General features: G+C 38.9%; 1 protein-coding gene across 5 annotated transcripts in view; it reads left to right on the top strand.

The window, feature by feature from the left end:
• Positions 1-27,446, top strand: part of LOC113226395 (transcription factor p65) — a 56,629-nt gene that overhangs the window by 16,224 nt on the left and 12,959 nt on the right. For all 5 annotated transcript variants that reach the window (XM_026459007.1, XM_026459006.1, XM_026459008.1 and 2 more), the window contains 7 exons: positions 2,139-2,295; positions 15,033-15,185; positions 18,758-18,942; positions 24,459-24,688; positions 24,766-24,948; positions 25,019-25,097; positions 27,322-27,378. In XM_026459007.1, the coding sequence (XP_026314792.1) occupies positions 2,139-2,295; positions 15,033-15,185; positions 18,758-18,942; positions 24,459-24,688; positions 24,766-24,948; positions 25,019-25,097; positions 27,322-27,378 (1,044 nt within the window). The remainder of the gene's footprint in view (positions 1-2,138; positions 2,296-15,032; positions 15,186-18,757; positions 18,943-24,458; positions 24,689-24,765; positions 24,949-25,018; positions 25,098-27,321; positions 27,379-27,446) is intronic.

The raw sequence follows: 27,446 nt of genomic DNA, 5'->3' as shown, positions 1-27,446 counted from the left end.
TGCTCTTGACCACATGTACAAACTGAAAAATAATTTTTTAGCAGTACTTATTTTAACCGCGATCTCCAGCCAAACGAAATAATAATTTTTGATGTTACACTCTGTATATAAAGAAACATATTAAGTGTAGGTTCTTTATGGAGTTGAATTACAGACATCTAAATGAATAGGCACTATTTAGATTTCTGTGAGTTGAATACGTAAAAGGTCAGCACGGCACTGTCTATAATTTTATCTGTCGTTACCGACAATTCTTGAATGAATGTCACAATGTTAAAACACAATGTCCTGAGTTGTTCCCACACCTGTTAAATCACTTATTGAACAATAATGAATTGAATAGGTTATTGTATACACAATAAGGGCGTGAATATTTCCAACGTCATTGAAATTAATTTATGAAATTTAAATTTCATTCGTATATACCATCACGCCAGTCTCCCACTGGGGTAGGCAGAGACCATTAACGTCCACTTGCTACGCTCCTGACGAACCTCTTTTGCCTCCTCCACTCGCATCAGGGGGTCATTCGATCTTATTCGAACAATTACTGCCAAATAATGCTTGACCAAATGAAAAGACTCGTGATGCGAATGAAGCTTCATACTGGATACTTGTCTTTTAATTTTGTCGAATAGTACTTATTTGACAGTAATTGCTTCGGACGGATGTCCGACGGAGATACGACGGAGAGTAGACCCCCAGGTCTCTCTGTATCAGTGGCGAGGCGTCCATATAACTCGATTTTGTTTCCGATCGATTTTTGTTTTTAGTTTATATTAATGACTTATTTAGCCTCATGGAGGGATTGGTGAAATTTACTTACGCAATGTTAGAGAGACGGTTACAAACATTGTAGTTAGAAACGAAAAATTGAATTTTGTGGATACAGTTGTATTTCTAGGTATAACGTTAGATGCTAAATTGCAATGGGGTCCCCATATAAGTAAGTTATCAAAACGGCTCAGCTCTGCAGTGTACGCGATTAAAGAAATACGGAAACTTTCAGACGTCGAAACCGCTAGATTGGTTTACTTCAGCTACTTTCACAGTCTAATGACATACGGCATTTTGCTTTGGGGTAATGCCGCCGATATTAATAGAATCTTTGTCCTGTAGAAACGTGCGGTTAGGGCAATTTACAATCTGGACCCCAGAGTATCTTTGAGAGATAAGTTTAAGGAAATTTATATTCTTACACTAGCGTCACAGTACATTTATGAAAATGTAATTTATGTTAAGAGGAATAGTAATCTCTTTATGAAGAATAGTGACAGACATAACATTAATACGAGGAATAAAAATAAACTAGCTGTTCTTGATAGTCGTCTTCACAAAGTCACGCATTCATTTAAGGGGCTATGTATACGCTTCTATAACAAGATTCCGATTGATATAATAATCCAATTGATGATATAATAACTTTATCTATAAAGTAGCGCATTGTCATGCTCGCCCTACTGGTAGCTACCCATTTTGAGGTTTCCCAGTCGATCCATAAATATTTTATACATCATTTGATAGAAAAAAGAACACTGGGATCCTACAAACAGTAACGTACTTTCTTTAGAGACGTACTTTTATAGGGTGTAAATGACTATTTATTTTTGAGAGTACAAACAACTTATATCGCAATATAATAGATGTTCAATAACTATAAAATTAGCTAAGTTATGTACAAAAGATTACAAATTGAGGATAAAACACCTACGGTTGTACGAATCAACGACCGAGGACATCGAGTGCCACTTCGCGATGCCCTTCAAGTAGTCAATAACTAGGGTAAATTCACGCCACTAACATTTAAAGATATTAATATAAGGTAATTAAGCACGAACGTACAGAATATACATAATAAAAATACATCTATCGCGTTACATAAATAAAACAACATTAAATTACAAAAAATATCACATATTTCAATGTATGACACTTTTTTCTTTTCTGTCTGAAATGGATACAAAACTGTTAATTAGCTTGCAAAGTTTCAACTGAGCGATCTCTACCCTTGCCTTACTTGTAAACATATTGAGATATTGACAACTAGAAAACTTCGGCACTTGTTGGAGGTTTCGCATGTCTTGTCAGAGATGTTGGGCATACTAAAATATTGTACTGATAAAGACGTGTTTGTGCAGTGGAAGCCATCGAGCAGGCGGACCCGTCGTACGGCGGCGTGGTGCTCGCGGGAGACGCGGGCGGCGCGGTGCTAGAGGAGGTCATGGCGCGGCCGGCGCCTGTGCAGGGCGGGCCTTTCGTCAGGATCGTCGAGCAGCCCGCCAGCAGGGCGCTTCGGTGAGTACACCTGCACCTCCACCCGCAATCCGTTCCTCGTTATAGAATGGGTGCGGCGGTAGACCACAATTCACTTTAGAGAAGGGTATTAACACTCTCTAGAACTTGTTAGGATTGCGACGATTTACGATCTACAGTATTTTTAACCGACTTCAAAAAAGGAGAAGAAATTTCAATTCTACCCTGTTTTTTTTTATGTAACGGGATTAATCCGGTCATTAGTGGACCGATTTTGATGATTTTTTTTGTTGAAAAGAGGGTACCTCTTTATTGGTCCCATTTAAATTTGAAAAAATATTACACCTCTAAAGGTGACAAACTAGGGGATGAATCCAGATTCGAATTTCAATAAAACTTGACAGATAGATGTAATTCAAATAAAAAAGCCGCTAAGAAAACTTTTGAAGTTGGTTTTTTTAAAATAAAAAGTTATAATTAAAATATTATTAAAATAAAATATTATTTTAAACTGTTTACTACTCTGCTTCGTGGAATTCCAAAGCGTCAAAAACATATTTATCATATAACTTGCAATACAAAAGCCGGTTTTCCGGCGATGTGTTGCTATCAAAATCATAATGATTTATCATTTGAACTTGTCGGAGACCACCGAAACACGTGCAACCCGCAGTGACCTTTTATATTATGTATTTACATATTAAGTCAACTCGGAGTTACCTATGTATAGACGTCACTTAAAACAGGAAGTTATAATGTGGACGTAGCTTAATAAAGCTCGAGTTTTAACGCACGTGGATTTTACGGCGAAAATTTTTTTAACACAAACAAATAAAAGTTGTACACCCAAAATTAAAATTCAACCTTATGATACTTAAAAACGGTTCAAAGTTGTGTTGACTTAGAGTAGAATAGGATTCATTTATTACTACGCCACAACACAAAAATATACAGAATGAAATAAAAATAAGACAAAGCAAAAGTAAAACAAAAAAAAGCTACGAAGCACACGTAATCAAATTTTAAAACAGTCAATTTGAAAAATGTCATATGTAACATATGTAACTAGGCTGTGGCGTATGTAAAACAATCTACTCAGCTAATGTCTCAGCCCAGTGAAGTCTGTGACGTCGATTTTCAGTGGACTACTTAATACATTACTGCATTTAGTTTTTCGATTGTGTCACGACCGTGGCTACTTCTATAATATAATAGGTGTTAACAAGGTTGGTTTATTCATAGATATTTATTTTCAGGAAGTCTTAATGTATGTACTTTAAAAAGCATATACATCATGGGTCTTGATTTTCAGTGTTATAAAATCAGAAATATTTTGTCCTCTTCATGATTTACTGTTTAAAAATTATTTAAGTTTGAAACATCGCCTGAACATTTTTGGAATAAATATGAATGAAAACTATCATTTGTGCGTTGTACCTATATTGGTTAGAGGCGATAGTAGCCCCACTGGGCTACTCCATTGAACAGCTTTTAGAGATCTACGATTCGATCTTGTGTACAATAGTGAATGTTTAATGTTTAGTAGCAGTAACTTTCCGAAGACACGCACGTCAGAGACGGATCACAAACTTTTAAAAACGTGGGTATTCGCCAACCTGAATTGGGCCAGCGAGTGTGGTGGACTATGGTTTAAAACATCTCTTTAGAGGAGGCCCGTTTCCAACAGTGGAACGTATATATAATATTGGTTTGTATAAGTTTTGATCATTAATTATGTCCGCATTTGCATCTGGATAGATTTTAATATTGCGTTATACATACCCCATTAATTACAAAACATACTAAAAAAGCGTAAAGGAGAACAGGTAGATTCTTCAAAATACAATATTCCACCTAATATTGTAGGCATCCATAATTAGATACGTATACCCGTTGAAAAACTAGTGATATTTTTATTATCTCGCTTGAATAATGAAAAGGTTATCAACCCGCGTGCGGGTAGAGATATACTGGCACATTTCTCGGTCGGCTAGATACCGCAGTATTACCCGTTTCTCTATATGTAATAATCGTTTTTGTAATTTAGAAACTTTAATGTTAATTACCATTGCAAATGGATTCACAGAAGATGGATTTAGGCATATTAAATACAAGCGGATTAATATAACGCCTTAGGTGTACCTCAAGGTACGCTACTGAGGCCAGGCTTCTATTACATGCATTTAGATGTGACTATGAGAATCATTTCAATTCTTCAGACTATCAATGTTACACGTTATGGTCGCTTAAACATGCATATTTACCTACGAGTATAATGTATTTTTGCGCTCGTAGTCAATTGTGCTAATAAACAAACAAGTATGATTCATAACAACACAACCACTGCTAGCGTGTACCTAAAGACATTCAAACCGCTATATTTGCTGGAAACGATTGATGGAATCGAATAAGACATTTTAATTATCGCACGTAATTTGTCTCGTAAGATAATTAAGGCCCATTTAGATGGAGAGAGTTTCTCGTCTCGAACATACGATTATCGAAAGAATATAAAAAAACTTTCCTCGTCTAAACATTTGCGATTATCGACCGTCCACGTGAGCGATAATCTCCTCGCCTTTCAATATAACGTCTCCGTGTAAACAGAACTCGAAAGCAAAAATCGTATTTCGAGTTTCTGTGCCAGCCGTTTCTACCACGAGTGCAGCGCGCGAGGGTGTTTTGATTATCACTGCTTTTCTAAGACAAGAATTAATGGAACAAGAGCGAAAAAAAAATTTCAAATAACGGTGAGTGAGTGAGTGCCTCTGTGGTCGAATATAGCGTGGGCAATATAGTATTTAGGGTGCTCTCGTAACGAATATGGCACTCCTTTCTAAATCCAGGATGAAAAGTCGTGCCCGCACTTTTCAAATAATGGCAAGTTGGGTATCGTTTTTGAGGTATTTGGGGGTGCTCATTACGAACATAGCATTTATTTCTAAATCCAAGATGGCCGACACGACTTTTCAAGTAAATGTACTTTTCAATAAACACTCCTTACTAACTCCCCACTCACTCCCTACTCACTCACTCACTCACTACTCACTCACTTACTCACTCACCACTCACTCACTCACTCACTCACCCACTCACTCACAACTCACTCACTCACTAACCACTCACACACTCACTCACTTACCACTCACTGACTCACTCACCCCTCACTCACTCACTCATCACTCACTCACTCACTCACCACTCACGCACGCACGTACGCACGCCCGCGCGCACGCACGCACGCACGCACTCACTCACTCACTCAGTCACTCACGCACTCACACACGCACTCACTGGCCCTATAAATTTATCATAATTGTCAGTTTTGTTTGTGTCAGTAGTTATATAATTTAAAAAAAAATGATAAATCAAAATTATATTTCTATACAGTGCAATGAAGTTAATATGATCAGCAGTTCCAAATTTGAATGATTTTTGCGTCATTTCGATATATCCATAGTCAATACCGCAGTAATCACTGAACTCGAATGGCAATTCTCGCACTCAAAACGGTTCGACCCGATTTGTACGATAATCGTATGAACTTGAAAAAATGTCATACGAGATCGTGTTTAGACAAGTCGAAAACTCGTAAGCAAGAATCTCCTTACTACATATTTCTCCGTGTAAACAGTCGAGGAGGCGATTAAGTTGCTTACGAGTCTCGTATGACATAATCGTAGGCGAGATTTTAGTTCTTGCCTGAATGTAAACATTATGATACGATAATCTTATGGCGATTATTGCTTACGAGAATCGCCTACGAGTTTTCGTCTCGAAGCGTGCGAGAAACTCTCCCCATCTAAATGGGCCTTTAGTCTATAAGTTTCTCGGCGTGACGAAAGGAATTCCACTTAAAATTCAGTACAAAAAATTCTATGACCGGCTGACTAGATGACGATTCGTAGTGATTCATGGAAACTTATGTAATCCGTTCGAGTTATGAAATAGATGTAGCTCAAACGAGTTATACAGAGATAAGAATAATAATGCGGTGTAAAATTCGTTAACATATGCAATAGTATTTACGTTGATAACAACGAAAATGGATTGCCCCTAGACGTGCACCTGTCAGTGACCGGAATTGAGGGAATTAATTTTCCTAAATTATGAACGTTTTCTTAATATATACCCATAATATAATATACCCATTTCGTCATCAATGCGTTTTTTACTGTTCATTTTCTAAACATTTCAAAATATAGGTTGTTTCACGTATGTTTATTAAATGGCTAAATTATTAATAAGGGTGCTGGTGACATTTCATACAATTACAAATTACTCGGGACTTTTCAACTTAATGGCACAGGGTGATGGGCGCAGGGGCAGTGCACCTCAGATCTTTGCGCTTCAAAACTGTGAGTGGCACTGCAACTGTTATTAACAGGCGTGTCGTTTACCATCAGGCGCACGACTTGTTCGTCCCGCCACTTGATATAACAGAAAAAAATTACTTATTTTAATAAAGTTCCGAGACATCCAGGGATGTATAGAAGGGAATGTCCACATAATTATTTAGTTTAGTTAAAGAAATTTCCTCAATTCTGGTCAGTACTACCTACAGATATGTCTTGTGTCCTGCATTTATTCAAGTTTATAAACATTGAACATTTCCCACGCACAATCTAAACTCGCTATATCAGCCGCGGCTTGCAGCGACCTTGTTTCCTTTACTCCGGAATTCTGTACACGCCAATAGGCAGATAGTGAAGAGCCGTTGCCGTCGTAATGGATGCACTGTACTGACGTTCGCCTTTCAATTGCTGTTTAGGCCGTGTCATTTAGCTGTCTTGAAACTACTCCAAGAATCATTGTCGTTTAGTTTATTTTCGTTTGTATTGTTTACATTGTGTACACGCTCATAGGAGCACTAGGGAAACCCTGTATCGCGGGTGCCATGGACACACACATAGACAACCGCAAATTACACCCAAAATAAACGTAGCGTAAAATCATGTAAATATTATAAGTAATATAAATAACATGTAAACTCACCCAAGTTTAAATTTCATACCATGAGTTTTTCTGGAACACGGGTTGCGCGGAATTTGAGTCCGCGAACACAAATAAAGACACATGTACGCCTGGGACGAATGTCACAGGACTGCTCAGGGGAAGTACCTTACCCCCTCGAGGATATCACGGTCGCGTAACCGTCTATTGTTTATAGTTTTTGTAAAATTACTAAAATTATGTCACTGCAGTTTCTGAGACCGCGCGCGACCGCTGGAAGGTTGAATAAACATTTTTTTCAATTCTTCCTTCTCGTTTCATCTTATTTGTAGTTAGTATAAAAGCGTTCACGGCATATGCCGCTTACCAACAGCAGTCCAACTAAAGCAAACCAAACCATAAAAACCATTCGTTTATCTATTAAAAAAAAAGTCTCTTTGATTCGCTCGTTTCATCACGAAGCGTAAAGAATGATTTCAGTAGGGATCATACACGCTTTCCTGAAACGATCTGTCACCCGTTATACAGTGGCCTTGATTACCTAAATCCAGAATGCATCAACACACCGCAAGCCAAGCGTAATCGTAATAACAGCTACGAAAAGGCGTACGAACAAATATTCCCGCGAATTTGGCCCGAAATAAACCCTATGTGATCCTACACAAGTACTTTGTTACATTTCATTTACTCACTCATTTGTGTTTTACGTTTTCAGTATGTGATTTGAACTTGTTCACTAGTAAAGTTTGTTGGCGAAATTCGCCAAAATAGAAGCATACTACTTCGTGTTTCGTGGTGAAGGGTGGTAATATCGTAAAAGTACATACCTACTCAAAACAGTGTCACGAGTTTTGAAATCTAACCCATGTTCATCGACCATACCCTCTCCCGTTTTCTCCACGTGACCGAGTTAGGGAAGCCTCGCTGCGTTAGTCCCTCCAATAACGTCTGGCTTGGACATCAGATCATTTATCTTTCACATTTTATCTGTGACCGGTGACAACGGGTACAATGAAACCCTATTAAAAATTCAATATTTTTCGAGTAACCACTCTAAAACCATAAAATACTTGTAAAATAAAACATTTCCTCTACTTTAGTTGTAAGTGTATCTTACGTATACATATGTGTATCTTACGTATACATATATGTATACAAAAGCTTGTATCATCTATGAATTGAATAGAAGACAAAACAAAGTTGCATCACTGTCTGTTCACTAGAGAAGCTTCCTCGCAAACATTTCCGACTTCATAGTTAACTAGCAACAGTTATATCTATGTGTAGTAGACCAGGCGTATAAAAAAACCAGAACGGTTAGTAACCTTGGCAATTTTTTAGCTTGGTGACCGGCGCGCGCGCATGTGAATTCCCGCGAACGATGGCGATGACGATGACGTATCGCTTGAACGTGGTCATTTTATAGTTTATAAATTACAGCGTATATCCGATCCTAAGTATACAATTAGCTAAGCAATTTTATATTATGTACATAAATTAACTATAGCTGTATGAATACGGTATGTAGGTTTATAAAGTTTCGAAAAACAATACCCTTTTTATACTTCAAATACTTCTCGAAATCAATAAACATTTTTAGCAATTTTCGATTATACTACCTATCTCATTTATGTATGTATTTCCCGCTGCAAAGCACGGGTCTCTTCTACGTATGGATTTACAGTATGGATTTCACCACAATGAGGCCAAATATGGAACTCGTTTCCGAAGAGTTTACACTACGCTGATGTGACATCGTTAATACAAACCTCACTAGCCTTCAGGAAAAGGGCGCCCGCGCGCAATCCGCGCAAACCGCGTGCGGTCTCGTGCGCCCGCGCACTTTATACCTCTCATTATAACAATAATTGTACCTCGTACTATGTCGTACGTTGTTTTTGCTCACCATTGTTAACCAGCGGGTTAAAAAGAGTATTCGATATCTTTTAATGGTTTTGTTCAACGCTTGTCGAAGTCTTTGTTTACAATAATATTATACATTATGTAACGATCTTGGTGGCTCAGCGGCGAGCACTGTCGGGTCTAGATGGGGAGACCCCGACTTCAATTTGCGGTGGAACTAATTTAAGAGCCGGGAATCAGAATGAAAGACAGCGAAAAATGGCAAACGTGGATTTTGGCTCTGTTACCATCTTATCATCATCGTCAATAAAATCACATTTGCGTCTGTAATTTACGTGACATAATTTCAATTTGACAAAATTTCGCAGGGCTTGCCGGGTACCATATTCACCTAATCGAATATACATATGACCTTAGAATAATAACGCATAGAAACCTAGTCCGCACACGCTAAGTGAGGCAAATTGAAGCGCGCCAAAAGGGCCTACACGAGCGGGCGGGCCTTCAGTGCTCAAGGTCAACTTGCACCGCGAACAGATCAAGAATTTTAGCTAAAAATGACGAAATGTGCGGTAAATGAGTGTAAAAATACGTCAGACAAACATAAAATAGATACTAACATCACATTCCACAAGGAAGTAACGCGTTTCAACTTGTATTTTTATGTAAATATTCACTAAAACCGAAAATTAACATACTACTAAAACTAGCCTACATGAATTTGATTTTTGCCTCACTTGTGACAGTTCGTTTGATATGAAACTATCATTCTATGCGTTATTATTCTAAGCATATGACATGCTTCGTCCATTAAATATTTAAATATTTTTAAGATATTTTTGCTTCTGTAATATTTGTACACTTGGCGGTTGAAGTCCAGTCCTAAAACATTATATTTTTTTAAGATAAAAAAATTAATTAACTTTTTTTACAATGTGTGTACCGCGGTGGATAATGAAGCTCTGGGAAGAAAATAGTCTCTTTTCAAGGTACATGTTTTTCAATGGAAATATCGCGGTACTGTCCTGAAAGATCTGATTTGCCAAACTTAGTACAAACTTTTTGGCCGGATGTGGCAGGCGCTACACGTCTCACGCGGCAAGCGCTCTGTCGCCTCAAGCGGCGGGTGATATGCGTCCGCCGGTACAAGTGCACCCGTCACAGCCTCCCGTACCACGACACCCTCGCATCTCACGTCCAACTAAACTAAAACTATATCTCTATCGTGTTGTTTAATCCTGCCTGACTCTTTATTTATTATGCTCCAAGTAGTTTTAGATTTATTTATCGATTGTCTAATTTTGTCGCTGTGAAATTTAACCTTAGCAGCTACACATACTTTTTTAAATATTTTTGAATAAATTCTAACATATTCTATGAAATTGGAATTAGTATTATAAGTTTTCATGGCATATAGCTCATACAAACGAGACCGACTCTTATGAATACCTACTGTTGCCCAGTCGTTGAATTTAGTCTCTCCATGGAAAGTTAATGTTCTCGATTTAAATATATTATCAAATTCATTTTTAATTAAACCAAATATCGTGCTACATAAAGTATTTGCAACCTCCGGTGTATGGGGTAGGCAATTTAAACTATTGCCGAATGCATCCATAACTGTTTATTATACTGATTCAGTCTACAGAATTCAGTGAACTGCTTAAACTGTAATTTAACACGAGAACCACATGAATTTAAATTAACGTCACCAACGATTACAATTTTTAAGGTTGAGTACATGGTTACAGCGTTTTCCAGGTACGCCAATACATTAAGATATTCGCTTTCATTTTATCTAGGTGGTAAACAACCTACACACAACAACATTTTCACATGTTTCGGAGAAACAAAGCATTATCAGACGTTAAACTATCCATGTCAGTCACGTTGTTTAGTTTACAAGTGGCTTATACAGCCAGTAAAACCCATCCCCGACCAGCTCCATCAACTCGGTCCTTTCCAATCACCACGTATCCGGACTGAAACGGCATTAACTACAGAGCTATTCAAAGATATCTAAGTTAAGGCAATAACGCATCTAGAGTTGGTCCCACAGATGTTGTTATGGAAAGGAAGTTTTTTTCTTCGGTTGTTTTAGTTTTGCTAAAAACTCGAGTTAGGTTTATGGCTCGAGTTTAGGCGAAAGTTCGTGTTTGGGCCACTGATGATTCTGGTTTAGGCCACCGAGCCGTGCAAAATTGAGTCGAGGGACTCGCGGACTCGAGTTTTTTACAATACTAATTATGATTTGTATACTATCCGAACAAAGAGATGTCCCAGTGAATCTTTTGTTTGCTCCTCGGCGAATAGAAAGAAAGAAAGAAAGAAGGAAAGAAAGAAAGAAAGAAAGAAAGAAAAATAGTTTATTTGGTAACCATAATAACTGTAACATTGTCAGTGCCTCAACTAAATATATTTAGTGTAAATAGTAAAAGATAATTCAATGTTTAATATATTAATGCTTTGCTACTCTCTCAAAATAAATTAAAACAAGTATATAAGTAGTACCTACTATGTATGACACTCGCGTGCTATTATAGGACCCGTGGCCAGAAGTGGGATAATACCGATAATTGTGCTTGTCGAGTCAATGACAAAAACCAACAAGAAACCGGTGTTATATTGCTTTAAATCGCGTATATTTGTTTTTAAACAAACCAACGTGGTCGCGGCTGGCAGTTGGCTTGTTTGAAAAAACAAATATATGTAAATACCCGCTTTAGAACCGGAAAAAATTGTTTCATTTTCTATGTGAAACAATCGCTAAAACCTAAGAACTCGATAAATATTAGGAATTTTTTTCTTATTTCTCTTTGCTTTTGGCGGTAAGCGTTTTAGTCACTTACAAAGTGTTTGTTGAGTCAAAAGTTATATCGACTGTCAACTGACAACCGGTACTATCTCAGTTTTGACAATTTTACAGGTGAAGAAAAGAATTGTTTGCGTCATTTATATAGCATATGGTTAGAAGTTAGTACAAGTTGAATAAAGTCGATTCTGGGGCCAAATGTATCTGAGTCGGAATTTCTTGCAACGCTGCGGAGTATGAAATAGTATAAAATGGTATTAAAAAGTGAAATCTTTAGAAAATTTGAAATAGTACCGGTTGCTAGTTCACAGACGATATGTCAATTTAACTCCGTTTTGATGTACCTCGCGGCTTGTAATTAACATAGTTATAAATGGCCATACTCGTTTTATACAAAAACACATTTTGTAACACAACAATAAAAAACACCCACAACAAAATATTTGCGTTTCGAAGCTTATTAATAACCGAGCTATTGGAAAAGGAAACGTACTGTTCGTATTCATTAAGTCCATATTGTATTGTATACCGACTACGACCTTAGCGGTCCGATTCGCCTTTTGACATTCATTTTTTTTCTTCAAAAAAAAAGAGGCGACAGATCGAGGAACAGGTCGTTAAGAGAGCGTAAAAATATAAAAAAAATTTTTGTTGACCAAGATATAAAAAAGAAAGCTTCGATGGTTTGGTAACATGAAAAGGATGGGTGATAAAAAAACCACAAATTTATAATACGTATTGGTAAAAAAAAGGTATTGGTTAACCTCAAAATACATGCATCAACCATATTGACCTTAAAAGAAGCGAGGTCATAGTTATAGTTGCCATAAAAAAACAGGAGTGTCGAGATGTTTTCGCAGCTGTGGGACCATGGGACCATGAGCTCAAAACCAAATTTGTGCGATTTACACAAAAAACCAGATTCATTTTGAAACTAAAGTTTATAAAAATAATATGCGAATGAAAGAAGTTCAAGAGCCATACCAGGAGTGTGGATATGTGGAGGTTCGTAGTCTCTGCATACCCAATAAGTAGCAGTAGAGCGCCTTGTTAAAGAGTTCATCCAGGGAAGTACTGCCACCTTACCTATTTCTGCTGCCAAGCATTAAAGTCAGCATTACTGCGTTCCGATTTGGAAGGGTAAGGGTGCTAGTGAAATTACAGGAAATTTAAAACTCTGAGTGGCACTGTAACTGTTAAGGACAGGCGTGTAGTTTACCATCAAGTGCACGACTGGTTCGTCCCGTCACTTGATATTATAAAAAAAATTACCCATGGGAAAACAGACATAATAGTATGTGTGGAAGAATAGAAAACGACTCCCAAAGTCATGAAGTCCTCCTATTTCTACAAATCTAAATGAAATTCGTGATCAGTAAGTAGATGGGCCTATAAGAGTCGTTAGTTCATCAATATTCTTTTATCCAAGGGTTGTCTTTCCAATTTTACACAATACGCACACATGATGACATTTACTTGTCATTGAAGTACTGCACTTCTGCACACTTGCAATGAAGGTATCGCCTTCCTGTATAAATACAGGTATCATTATTTGCTGTTTACCTGCAAGGGACCTTTAGCGATACGTGTTGTAAGTAGGTATGTGAACACATTAGTGGGTTTCGCCGAGTATACACTGCAAATCCTTCGACAAAGGAATTTCCGAATACGTAACTAACGTTATGGAACTTTTCTGGATATCCCTACAGTCAATGAACTTATTGTAAATAAACCCGCGTTATTCCCAATTAAGTATATATATGTGTATTAAGCGATTTCGTTTGTATCGAACCCTAGGTAATAAGGTGACTTTTGAAAAGTAATTTTTGGGGAAAAAAACACGAAATAGAACTAATATTAGTATCGTTGTTTGATTTCATTGTAAAGTTACGAAGTTTGTAATCTACTTTGATACCTAGACCGTAGGGAGCTTTTAATCCTGAAAGAATGAAGCGGTGGGTAAAAACGTGTTTTGCATTTCAGTGTCATTGACCGGAATCAGATTCACAAGTTGCCTTCCAATTAGGTATAGCGCTTGGTGTGTCACGCCTTTAATGCCAAAGAAACAGACCTGTACAAAATAAATGGATTTTACTCAAATTGTAGAAACACAATTATCGATGCGTGCTTTGTTTATTTTCGGAAGTACAAACCACCATGTGACGGAACGAACAAGTCGTGCGCCAGGTGGTAAGCGACACACCTGTCCATAGCAGTTGCAATGTCACGCAGACTTCAAATCGCGAAGATCGGAGGGGCCCTGTCACTGAGTCCGTCACCGTGATACATAAGTTGACAAGTCCCTTGTGCCTGTAATTTCACCAGCACCCTTCAAAACCCGAACGTAATAATCCTCACATTACAGCTTGGCGGTAGAAATAGTTAATGTGGCAGGACTTCGTTGCAAGAAGACAAGGAGCTCTACTGCTACTAAATTAGCAACCATAGGTACTTTTGGTATAAAGGAACTTCTAGCGTAATGCCCAACCACAATACAGCGACCAACATACATACATTAAACGACATCGTTGTTTCTGTAGCCAAAATATACTTTGTATTCTAGTAATAAATTTGCTTTGTGCCAACATCACAGTTTTCTTGGAACTACGAATTAACTCAACGTTCAAACAGACAGTGACAGAATTCTGCAGTACCCCAAACATGGTTACGTTAGATCGGCAAATCATGTAAATTGGTTAAAGGTACCACAAGGCAATGTTTCCTTTTTCTCGAGCTTTGGTTTGTCAGGTAGCAAGCATAACTTAAAGGTTTAGAAACTTATCTAACTGCCTTGTTTCCATACTATACATAGCAACTAAGTAGTCGCCTTGCGATAGTTTTGGCAGTGGCATCCGTTCTAAACAAAACTTAGATAAATATTTGGCTTTTCGTGGTCAATGCTCGGTGACTCAAGCTTCTCGTGTTCATCCACTGTTATTCCACTTGTGGTTTTTTTGCTATATTATTTTTGGGTACCTATTACTAATTTCGCAAATGTTGTTGTAGTTTGCGGTTTAATGATGCGACTTATAAATAACAAGAAGGTGTTAGACGAACCGGTAGTACAGTATTTGTAATGTTGACATACGAGATGACTGGATATCAGAATGTTATTAGGTAAATGAAGTAACAAAGCGTTTGTTGTCTTCAGATTCCGTTATGAGTGCGAAGGTCGCTCTGCGGGGTCAATTCCGGGCGTCAACAGCACGCAGGACCGGCGGACGTACCCCACCATCGAAATCTGCGGCCACACTGGCAAGGCCATTGTTGTCGTCTCCTGCGTCACGAAGGAGTCTCCATACAAGTAAGTGAATATTTGCTTTGCCGGCCATGCTAATTTTGTCGAGTGGTGTGATATAATACTCAATACCAAACAAAGTCAAAGTTCATTTATTCCATATAAACTTAAAGGCTATGGAATACACTTTGAATCAAATATGTGTGGATTCTGGAGCCGTGTCGTCTTTCCATACATCTTTATCCAACTTCTATCAGCAATAATTACATACAATAAAAATATTACACACAATAAAAATATTACAGCAAAAACCATAAAAAATCTTTATGGTTTTTGCTGTAATATTTTATGAATTTTTTAATTGTTCTTTTCAAATTTTTAATTTTATTTTATAAATAATTGTAGAGCAACTCACAATGTCGCGTCATAATATTTCTAAGCTTTTGTGATATCCTCTAATTGGCATTATGCACTGCTCATGTAACATTATTTTTTAAGTACTAAATGTATGCTGTTGGATGTCCTTTAATAAATAAATAAATAAATAAATAAATAAACACGTAGTCTACAATTTTGTAATATGACTTCAATCAAAATATTTTTAATGTAGTTTTTAAACTTAAAAAATGATAATCTTAATATATCCTCCGGAATCTTATTGTTAAAACGTATACAGTTCCCCATAAAAGAGTCGTTTACCTTGGTTAAACGAAATCGTGATACCATGAGTTTGGACTTATAAAATATTTCAGTAAATGTACTGTGATGCCACAGTTATGGTCTCAGTCTCCTTAAACTTTTATCTGAGAGAAACCCGAGAGCCTAGACGGTACACAGAACTAATCGCTCGTTTTTGCAATACAAATATGGTTTGAATATCTGCCGCTTGAAAGGGTTGTAACCCTAACAAGCCGTGACTAGGTTCACGGCAGTAAAACAGAAAACTTCTGGTCCACACGTTTATTTAAAGTCGGGTTAAGAAGAAATGGTAAGAAAGAAGTAAGGCTGTAACAATAAAAAGGTATATAGAGAAAATCAGGTACATTAATATAAAACACTACACTTCCTAACTTGATGAAAAAGATATTAATTAGCACTTACCCCTAAAAGGGCCGAGTTAGCCTGAATTACAGATAAGTATTCATAGGTACATGATAATGCTGTAGACTGTTATACAGTTATTAAAATTGACACATGATTTAGATTATATTATAATGATTATAACTTAGTAAAAGAATCGAAATTAGACGCGATTGAATTTAAACAGCTCCGTCCGCTGTCGCGATCGAGCAGGGAGTGACGATGAAACGAAACAAAATCTGAATGTGAGGCAAAAGAATGGAACAATTCAAAATTTAAATACGAGTGGCCAGGAACCGGAGAGAGGCGATAAAAAGGTGGGATGACGATGCAAGGAGGTCACTCCGTCACACGCTTTACCCCAGAATCCTGTAGGACATTGTACTACGGAAGTAACTAAAGTAAACTAGTCTAGCAGTACTAACATCGGTAAGCTCACGTATTCTGCGGACTGAGCATGCAGCGGAGCTTAATCTGCTGGCCAGGGAAGATATATGTGGAAACCATTGAAGTTGACTATTTAAGGTCACTCCCAAGATGACTGCTTTATTAACAAGGTCTAACTTTTCTCCGTTTATTTCTATGCTTGGACGATTTTTCGTTAGATAATTAAATTTAACACATTTTGTCTTCTTGGCATCAAGCAATAAATTGTTAGCATTAAACCAATAAACTACCTTAGAGAGAGTATAATTAATATAACAATAATAATAATAACGCACACACTCAACATAGCCCCGCACTAGGAAACCCTGTGTCGCGGGTGCCATGGACACACACATAGACAACAATAAATTACACCCAAACTCACGAGAGAAATAAATGTAGGCTATACAAATATATCTCCCGACCCGGGTATCTAACATAGAACCTCTGGCTTGGCAGTCTGGCATGGTAACCGTTCGGCCACGGAGGCGGTTATATATATTATATGGTCATAGTTAATGTCATATTTGTCTGTTTTAAAAATCAAGGATGTGTCGTCAGCAAACAATACTATTTCGCAATAGTCCTTAACAAGGAATGGCAGATCATTAATATGAATTAGAAATAAGAAAGGTCTAAGTATTGAGCCCTGCGGAGCACCCATTTGTACCACAGAACCCAAAGAAGTCACTCCATTTGTCTACTTTCTGAATTCTACCGTTAAGATATGACAAGACAAATTCTGGTTCCTTGCCACCGTAATATTCCAGCTTCCTAATAAGAGTAATATGGTCAACGCAATCAAATGCCTTTGAGAGGTCACAGAAAACACCAGTAGCGTTCTGGGACCTTTCCCAAGCATCAAAGATGTGTTTTAGTAACGCTACCCCCGCATCGCTAGTCGATCTACCACTAGTAAACCCGAATTGTTCACTATGAAAAATATGATTCCTACCGAAATAGGACCATTTGTTCATGAGTGCCATAAAAAACATTGGGCTCGTTTATATAACCGCAACAGCATATGGTCTATTCATACAACTGTCATGTCCAATGTCTGAGGGTCGTATTCCAAAACTCTACTCAATACTCAAGTCAGGACATGAGTATTGCAGTGAGCACTGAAAATCATACTCGAAGTCCTTGCCATTAGGGTCGTATTTCCAGTGCTTGTAATCATACTCAAGTCTGCTCAAGATCTTCCAGAATTCAATGTCCGCAATATCGCTGATCCGACCCACTGTGTCGCAAAGTTAAGGTAAATTTAGTGTAGCTGCCTGTCCCCAATTACGTACATTTTTAATGTACTTAAGTGATTTCCCGAACAGGTCCAGGACCTAAAAATATTGTCGTAAGGCGGTCTCCATTTTCTGTCTATGTTCCTCGAAGTTTAGGTAAAAAAACTCTACCTATTCCGATGCCTTCTCATAATAATACCACGATTTCGTTTAACTAAGGTAAACGATTATTTTATCTGTATACGTTTTTACAATAATATTCCGGAGCATATATTAAGATATCATTTCTTAAGTTTAAAAGTATTATAGTAAAAAAGAAAAAGTCCTGTTACAAAAGTGAAGAGTATGTGTTAGATAAAGATGTATGGAAAGACAACGTGAGTCTAAATTCCCCACAAATATTATTCAAAGTGTTATTCCATAGCATTTAAGTGTAATTGAAACGAGCAATCCTTCTTCAAATTCTTCTCTGGGAGGTCAGTATAGTGCATAAAAAAAGAACGTTTTCAAGCATTGACTTACAATTATATGGACGTCGGGTCCGCGCTAAAAAGTGTCCGCTTATAGGGCGTTAAAATCGTATACAGAGCGTTATTCACGCTTTAGTCTTCGTCTGTTCGACTGACAGCGAAGCAAGCAAAATTAGACAGTACTGCGATGACATTACAATTTAAATTCAACGTTTTAGCTTTTTCATATTCCTTTACATGTCACTACGTTTAAATAGGTTGACTTGGGACATTTTTTTCGTGGTTTTTGTATTAGACCCGTCGTCCATTTATTTGTAAGTCAATGGTTTTCAAGTGTAAAAGTTTTACCTATGGAATAAACGATTGACCGGGTAATGTACGTGATGATCTGGTAAACCCCTTCAATGTTTAACTTTTCCGGCAGACCACATCCCCACAACCTGGTTGGCCGCGACCGCTGCCAGCGCGGCGTGTGCACCCAGCGCGTCGACGTCACCGCGGACAACCGACTCGTCACCTTCTCAAACCTTGGCATACAATGCGTCAAGAGACGCGACATCGCAGAAGCTTTACGCGTACGAGAAGAACTACGCGTTGACCCCTTCCGAAGTAAGTGATAGCGTTGGTTTTTATTTATGCATCGGGATTTACTTTTTCTAGTCGCCTTTTTCCACTGTTCGATATTAGGTGTAGTTGTGTAACTGTTTTCATGGATTTATGTAAACTGTAAAATGTAATAAAGACGAAACTTTGGATACAATTTTATCGGAGCATAAGCGTCGAAGTAGCCACTTCAATACTCCTGAATTATGGCTTACGGGGGAAACACAGATGGCAATAGTGTGTTCTGTTCCTTTGCTATAAACATCAGTACGGATGTGCTTCATGTGAATGTCTCGGAGTGTTATTTGATATTATACGTGTAGAGTTCATAGGTAATTAAAGCAATTTTCAAATGTTGCGCAGTGTATAATCTGCATCGACTCAAGCAAGACTATATTTTTTGGATTATTCGCCACTAAAAAAAAAGAACGCGTGTCTCAAAGCAATCATCATTAAATAGAATCTATACTCGTAATGAAAAAAAAATCTATAATTTGTTTTCGGCTAATATTAATCGTGCAAAAATGTTGTTCAACTCATATTTTGATTTGAATCCGCAACGCAACAGTGTATTCAATTATATTCTAATTAGAGGTAATAAATAACATTTTCACGAGAATAATAGACCTCTGCAATTATGGTCGAATCCCTATGACTACCTCTCGAAAACACTGTGATGACACTTGTATATCGAAAAAAATTTACAACCCCTGGAAAACGTGTGTCCTAAATCCTCTACTTAGATTACTACTAAGATTGCAATAACTGCCTCCGTGGCCGAACGGTTACCATTCCGGACTGCCACGCCAGAGGTCCCAGGTTCGATTCCCGGGCCGGGAGAAATATTTGTATGGCCTACATTTGTTTCTCTCGTGAGTTTGGGTGTAAATTGTGGTTGTCTGTCCATGGCACCCGCGACACAGGGTTTCCCTAGTGCGGGGCTATGTTGAGTGTGTTCTATTATTAAAAAAAATTGTGATATTTACAATTAGTTATGTATTTACCTGAAATACAGGAATTTCCTAGTTCAGGTACATGTGTTATTTTTACATTAAATCGCATAAGTAGTCTTTAGTTTTCTCTGTACATTATGTTACTGAATAAACAATTTTATTTATTTATTATTTATTTATTTATAATGTTTTCAATGTTTACAGAAATAATAAAAATATTTTATTACGGGTAAAATATACGCGAATCTGACCTCCGTGATGGAAATTGACAATGAGGTCGATTATGGAGCATCACACCTATATAATGCCTATTCGCTCTTGCCTTTAAGGCCCAAGTTATAACGTTCATTCAACAAACCTGCAAGCGGGGAATTCCACTCCGTATTTTCTTGAGATATCGTTTTTATAATGGCTGACATGTTCAATAGCGATCAAAGCCTCTAAATAAATGAAGAGTTAAAAAAAACTCCGTACACCGTAAACGTGGAAGTGTAACGCTTCGTGCGCATCTTGTTTTTATCCGCAACTTAGGGGTGGAAGTCTAGCATGTAATTCCGTCGTACAATCTCCGTGATTTATCCTATAGAATACTGAAAAGCAGCATAGCTCCTTATACTGCCACATTACCTATTTCTGTCGCCAAGCTGTAATGTGAGCATTAATGCGCACCGGTTTTGACGGGTAAGGGTGAAATTACGAGCACATGGTACTTGTCGATTTTTGTCTCAGGGTGACGGACGCAGTGGTAGTGCCCCTTTGTTTTGAGTGGCACTGCAACTCTCATGGATAGGCGCGTCGCTTATACAGCTTCTACTTGTAGAAACTTCGGACTGTTCAAACCAGAACGGTATCCAACGGGTTTATTTCGAACGCATTCGTCAATCTCGAAATCTGGCAATCGCGCGGCGATAAATCGTAATTGCCTATCAATCATTAAACGGTCCGTACGGATGGGAGGGCTGCGGACTACAAGGTGTTATGTTACTGCACTTTACGACGTTTTTATAGTGCAGGAAGCTGAGGCGCTTTTGATGCTGCTTGTGATCTCCTTGCCACCGACTGTGGTACTATAGGGGTTTCTATTTATTAAATTTCCATGTAATAGAATTAATAATAAATTACCATGGTATAGGCAGACAATGACTATCCATTAGCTACGTTCCTGATAAACCTCATTGGCATTCTGCCCTCGCATCAGTCTCTTCATATATGCACGTCTGCGTGGGCTTTTTTAAAGACATTCCCAATCTAATCGAGATCACTACAGTAGAGAGAGTCACTCATCACGCTCAGGGGTCATTGAAAACCAGTGCCACATTCAATTATGGCTGTGGCATAAGCTGAATGAAGTCCTTTTGCGTATACGCCACAACCGTACAAATTACAGTACAATATACATTGACGACTAGTCGTTTTTTTTTTGTGTTTATTAATTTTTTTATTTTGTGTTGTTTGTCTAAGTGGTTTAAATATTTTTTTATCTATGTGGCGTTAAATAAATGTCTATTCTATTCAGTATATATTTTAAAATTATCGGCATATACTAAAAACCTGTAGTGGTGTAGCCTAGACTTACATGTTGCTAGGCAAATACGTGTTATGTCTTAACTATTTAAAGATATTTTCATAAGCTGTATTGAAAATATAAAATACGGCATTTTGACTTCAATTTTGTATAATTATAACTCTTTTATTAAAAAAACCTACTTCAAAAGTTCATGGAATTACATCAATTTGCCAAGTTTTATTTAAATCGGTTACCGGAAAGAGCGCGAAGCTAGATTCATCCCCAAATTTACCACCCTTAGAGGTGGAATAATTTCTTCAAATTTAAACGGGACCAATACTGAGGTACCCTCTTTCCAACAACAAAAGAATCATCAAAATCTGGTCATAAATCGCGTAACATACACAAAAAACATACAATCGAATTGAAAACCTACTCTTTATTTGAAGTCGGTTAAAAATACAAAGTACAAAGTCATTACGGCTAACGGGACACGGCGAAAGTATTTGAAATACCAATTACATTTTTGGGTAGCAATTGGAATACAACTACGTATTTTGCATTTCAATTGCAAGTAATTCAAATACTCGTACTGTCCAGTCCTGCATGAGTGTATGACGCTTACAATAGTTTACGCGTTGTAAACAGGTTATTTACAATGTATCTAGTGTTAATTGCAATCGGTATACGATCTCACTGCGAGACGGTGGCTTGTATTCGGACTAGTCTCACCGCAAGATTAATAAGAAAATTACTTGCATACGTATATTTGTTTACGCTTTTGTATTCCCTTTGGGGTATGTTCACCACTTTGCACGGTCTTGATAAACTTGTTTAACATTGACAAGTCTTTCATACAAACCCTTTTATCCTCCTCCTTCGTGGCCGTCCTGTTCCAATTTTGCTTGCCACGTTGGCTTTATTTTTTTTTTGACATTTTTTTTTATATCTATATGTATTTCTTTTAAATACCACTCTACCTTCATTCATCCGCTTCGTGTGGCTAAACCACCTCAAAATACATTTCTCTATTTTTGTGTCACTACGCTCTCTTTAAAACCACGTTGACTCGCAGTATTTCTTACTCTGTCACATTGTATATATTTGTATGGACCACATTTCTACTGCATTCACTCTACTCGCGCGCTTCTTTCGTCATACCCAACACTCCCGCCATACGACAGAGCTGGGACCAACACTGCATTACGCACTCGCATGGATACGTGCCTTCTAACATACGAACTGACTGTATATAATATACAGTCATATTTATTTGAGTCATAGGATCGATCATTAGATTTGGTTCACCGTAGGTAGGTGTAGGTTCGGTCACATACCGCAACCACGTGGTGCTGGCGTACCTAGCGAAGGTAGCAATATGTCTATTTCTGCGCGGCTATTTCGGCGTGCGCGTGCGCGTTACCGCATGCGGCGATGACGCCAACCGTATAATACATATTGTTAGTTAGATCATTGAAAGTGTTACACATCTTTACGGACAGACGTAAAGCTGGTAGGCAAAGACGACGGAACTCCATTTTCTTCATTCGAATTAGGCCACACTTTGGTTGATAGCAGTTGCAGTGCCACTCAGAGCTTTAAATCGCAAAGTTCTGAGCATGTGCATGTGCCGTAATTTCTTACCCAAACCCTTCTTAACCGGAACGCAGTAATGCTCACAACACTACTTGGCGGCAGCAATAGGCAAGGCGGCAGTAAAGACTTTCGTAAAACGAAAATAATGAATGTAAATTAATACTGTAAATATTCTGAAATTGACTCGATCACGTTCGACAGTTTAGTTTCAACTTTTGTTTTTAAAGGAAAGTACACACTTTTGTTTATAGTTTCTTTTTGTACTTGATTTTTGTGAAATTAATTCACAATTACATTTACGTGAACTCAACAACGTTTCTGTTACCGAGTGGATTCATTCTGATTGTATAAGATAAATATATTTCCATTATAACTTAATCTAATCTAATTCAATATACAATTATATCCGACAGAAGAAATCGAAAATATTCTTAAAATAAATTAAAAACCATATACTTATTTATAAAAAATTATATACTTGCAGTTTTATATTTTCGTATTCATAGTCCTTTTTAAATGTTTATGTACCGGTTATTATCGTAGGTATATACTTATTGTAAACTTAAATACCATGAAGCCTAGGTCATAGATAGCGCTGTTGTCAGTCGCTTTTTCCTTTCCTCGTCTGCGAGTTTCACAATATTGTTAATAATGCGTCACCGATGTTTTTCCTATAAGGAAACGTATAAAGGAAACGTTTAGAAGAAAATTATCTTTGTAAAATAAATTGAATAGCTGATGCGTCGATAGTGTATGTTACAGTTACGTATACAAGGACTTTGTTGACGCCGGCTGTTATTTCTGCATAGTAACATTAGGTAAAGTTAAAGTAAAATTATAGCAAAAGATTTTAGCAGTTTAATAATAATATTAAGGTAATAACCACATAGACACTTCCGAGATAGCTTCGAAAGGGTAAAGTTTCCGGAGTCGTGAAACCTATTTAAAAAAAAATACGGAGGTCACTGCTTGGCCACTGATATCACAAACAGCGAAAAGCAAAAAAAAACGACCTCAAAAGTTCTAGGAGTTGCATCTATTTGCCAAGTTTTATTGCAATCGGTTGCCGGAAGGTGCGCGAAATCGGATCCATCCCTTAGTTTGTTACTTTAAAATTCCACTTCTAAGGGTGGCAAACTAGGGGATGAATTTGATTTCGCGCACTTTCCGGTAATCGGTTGCAACAAAACTTGGTAAATGGATGTAAATTGACGAATTTTTGAGGTCGATTTTTTTTAGTACTCTGTATTGAGGTTGTCTGTTTTACTTTCACATAGATACAAATATATTCTAGTGTCATTTATTCAAAAGTGTTCTAATCTGTATGATTATTATTGTAGAAAGAATAACTAGTTTCAATCCTGCACTCGATAGTCACGTCGAACCGAGTTTAAAGCCTCCAGCGTCAACCGAGGCTTTGCTACCGGCCCGCACAGTAATCGCGCGTGCGCCTCGCTATTCCCCAGCGGGCTACGCCCACCGCAACCAGCCGCAGAGCATCGACCTGAACGCCGTGCGCCTGTGCTTCCAAGTGTTCCTGCCCGACGAGGCGGGCAAGGTCCGCCACTCGCTCGAGCCCGTGGTGTCGGAGATCATCTACGACAAGAAGGCGATGACCGACCTGCAGATCCTGCGCATCTCGCGCTCGTCGGGCTCGGCCCGCGGCGGCACCGAGCTGATCCTGCTGTGTGAGAAGGTGAGTGGGGGGGCGGGGCGGGGGCGGGGCGGAGGCCTGGAAGCCCCGCCTGACGCCTGACGGGCGACTGCCGGCAGGTGACGCGCGAGGACGTGGCCGTGGTGCTGTACGAGGAGCGGCGCGAGGTGGGCGCGGGCGGCGGCGGCGCCAGCTGCGTGGTGTGGGAGGACAACGCCACCGTGGTCATGGTGCACAAGCAGGCCGCCATCGCCTTCACCACGCCGCCCTACCGCGACCCCGCCACCGGCCAGCACGTGGACGTGAGTGCTTCGCCTTCGTCCCCCCGGCCGAGGGCTGCAGGCCTCGCTGACGAACGGTGCTGCCCGGCAGGTGTTCATCCAGCTGAAGCGGCCGTCGGACGGCACGCGCAGCGTGGGCGTCCCCTTCACGTACATCCCGGAGTTGCAAGGTACCGACCGCCCGGCGCGCAAGCCCCTGCCCGACCTCGCGCTGCTGTCGCTGCTGCTGGCCGAGAAGCGCGACACCAACAACAACGACAAGGAGGCCCTCGTCAGCTCCACCAGCGACACCGCCGACCCCTCGGACGAGTCCGGCTCCGCGCTCATAGCCGACCTCAACGGCAACGTCGAAATCATCGACGAGGCCGAGCCGGCCGACGTGGTCGCCTCGAACGAAAAGAGTCTCAACGACCTTTTGGACCAGGTCGCCGAGCTGGACGAAATCTATTCCGAAAACCGTACGCGCCTAGAGAACGTGTCGACCCTTAACGACGACGTCGACATGGACCCTGACGACTTTAACGACGCGGGAACGTACACTAGTCTGCAACTCGCTTTTAAGAACCCGATACAAATTTCCGAACCGGAGCCGTACGAGGACGTTCAAGTCCAGACGTACCGAGGTCCCATTATAGAGTTTACGTCTCTGAAACAGATCGACGATGACGAGAAAGCCCCCCCCTTGCCGCCTAAAAGGGTCCGTAAAGCTACTGAGCCGTTCAAAACTAGTCAAACTTCTGTCGATAGCATCCTCAAACCCGGTCGCCAGATTCCTATAACCCGAATCCCCGAGGTTGTTAACCGCGATCGTACTGAATTATCGGTAGCTAGGAGCGAACCTGCGTTACCCCCTGTAAAGAAACGTTCCTTCTTTTCCCGTTTGTTTAGAAAGAGAGAAAAGTCCCCAGCCCCGAGTGTAAAATCCGAAGGAAAGAAAGAGACGAAGAGCAAACCCGTGTTTCGTTCCGTTAGCAGCGTATCGGGACAACGCCCATCAAAGTTCAAGTCGTCGGTATCTCATACTTCGTTAAAGGACAATGCGTCCACTACGGGGCTTAGCTACGCGGACAGCGTCACTCATATATCGTTACACGGTGATGAGAACGAAAAGTCGACTTCTCAGACGTCTTTGAAGCGACCGGCGAGTCTGGCTCCGATGCCACCGACCGATGGCGGTACCATCCTTGTAGCTGAAAGTGTCCTGGCATTGGACGCTTCAGCTTTTAAGAAACTGCAGGATGACCTAGACTTGACGGAAGCGGAACATTACGCTCTATACATGGCGGTGGCGCCGCACGCCACCGCGTCGGAATTCGATGAGACGAGTTGCTATTACTCGCCTGTAGATGGCAGCAAATTCCAAAATCAATAAATCTTGGTCTGCAAATTAGCGGTCTCCGAATTACCCCCAATATTTGAGCTAAATCGAGATTCCCATACAGAAACTGCTGTTTTTACCAACGCTTACGACTTAAGAGTCTGTACAACCTCAAATGGCTTTACTTGATTCCGCATAAAAGTGAAACTGTTAAATCAAACCTTTTAGTAGTATAGTAAAATTGACGATATACTCTGACTAATGTAGATACGGTGTGAAAACACGATTCAACTTCAACAAATCACAAACTTTCCTCGAAATTTTACAAGAAAACAGCTGTACTCAAACCAATGCCTTTTTATATCAACTTAACTAAATAGAACATCTATACTATACGATCATTGACTTACAATTATATGGACGTCGGGTCCGCGCTAAAAAGTGTCCGAACTTATAGGGCGTTAAAATCGTATACAGAGCGTCATTCATGCTTTAGTCTTCGTTTGTTCGACTGACAGCGAAGCAAGCTAAATTAGACAGTACTGCGATGACATTACAATTTGAATTCAACGTTTTAGCTTTTTCATATTCCTTTACATGTCACTACGTTTAAATAGGTTGACTTGGGATATTTTTTTCGTTGTTTTGGTATTAGACCCTTCGTCCATTTATTTGTAAGTCAATGTATACGATATACATTTTTCAAATAACTTAAATTTCGTTTGTAAAAAAAAAATTTCAAATAAAGCCAGTGCCCCTGCCGCTCGACCTTAGCAAAATGAACCGTATTAGTGCGGGAAACATTTGAATTTGAGCTGAGATAGTATCGACTCTTAATCGGCGCTAAACTCAACACACCAAAGTATTTTCGAATCTTAAAATCTAGTCTATAAGTCTAGTCTAAAATGGCAAACCAAAGACTTAAAAAGTAACAAAGCTCCGCCCTTAATGCCAAATTTTAATAACTTTTTATAACAATTTTTTTCAGGAACAAACGATCTTTTGATTTTTACTGTTTTTTTGTCATCAACTTCATAAATGAAACATTTGTCTAATGTGAAATTAATATGTTATAGATACGAAGCGGAGAAAGATGCTTAATTCGGCGCTCTTGCGTACCATTGACCAAGAAAGTAAGTTGTTACTTCTTGTCTTATATTGTTACCATGTGCACGAATTATTCATTCAAAAATTTGGATTT

Source organism: Hyposmocoma kahamanoa, unplaced genomic scaffold (assembly GCF_003589595.1).
Source record: "Hyposmocoma kahamanoa isolate Upper Pololo Valley unplaced genomic scaffold, ASM358959v1 190, whole genome shotgun sequence".
NCBI classification, from domain to species: Eukaryota; Metazoa; Arthropoda; class Insecta; order Lepidoptera; family Cosmopterigidae; genus Hyposmocoma; species Hyposmocoma kahamanoa.
Note: the sequence above shows the minus strand (reverse complement) of the source record. Positions and strands in the feature narration are given on the sequence as shown.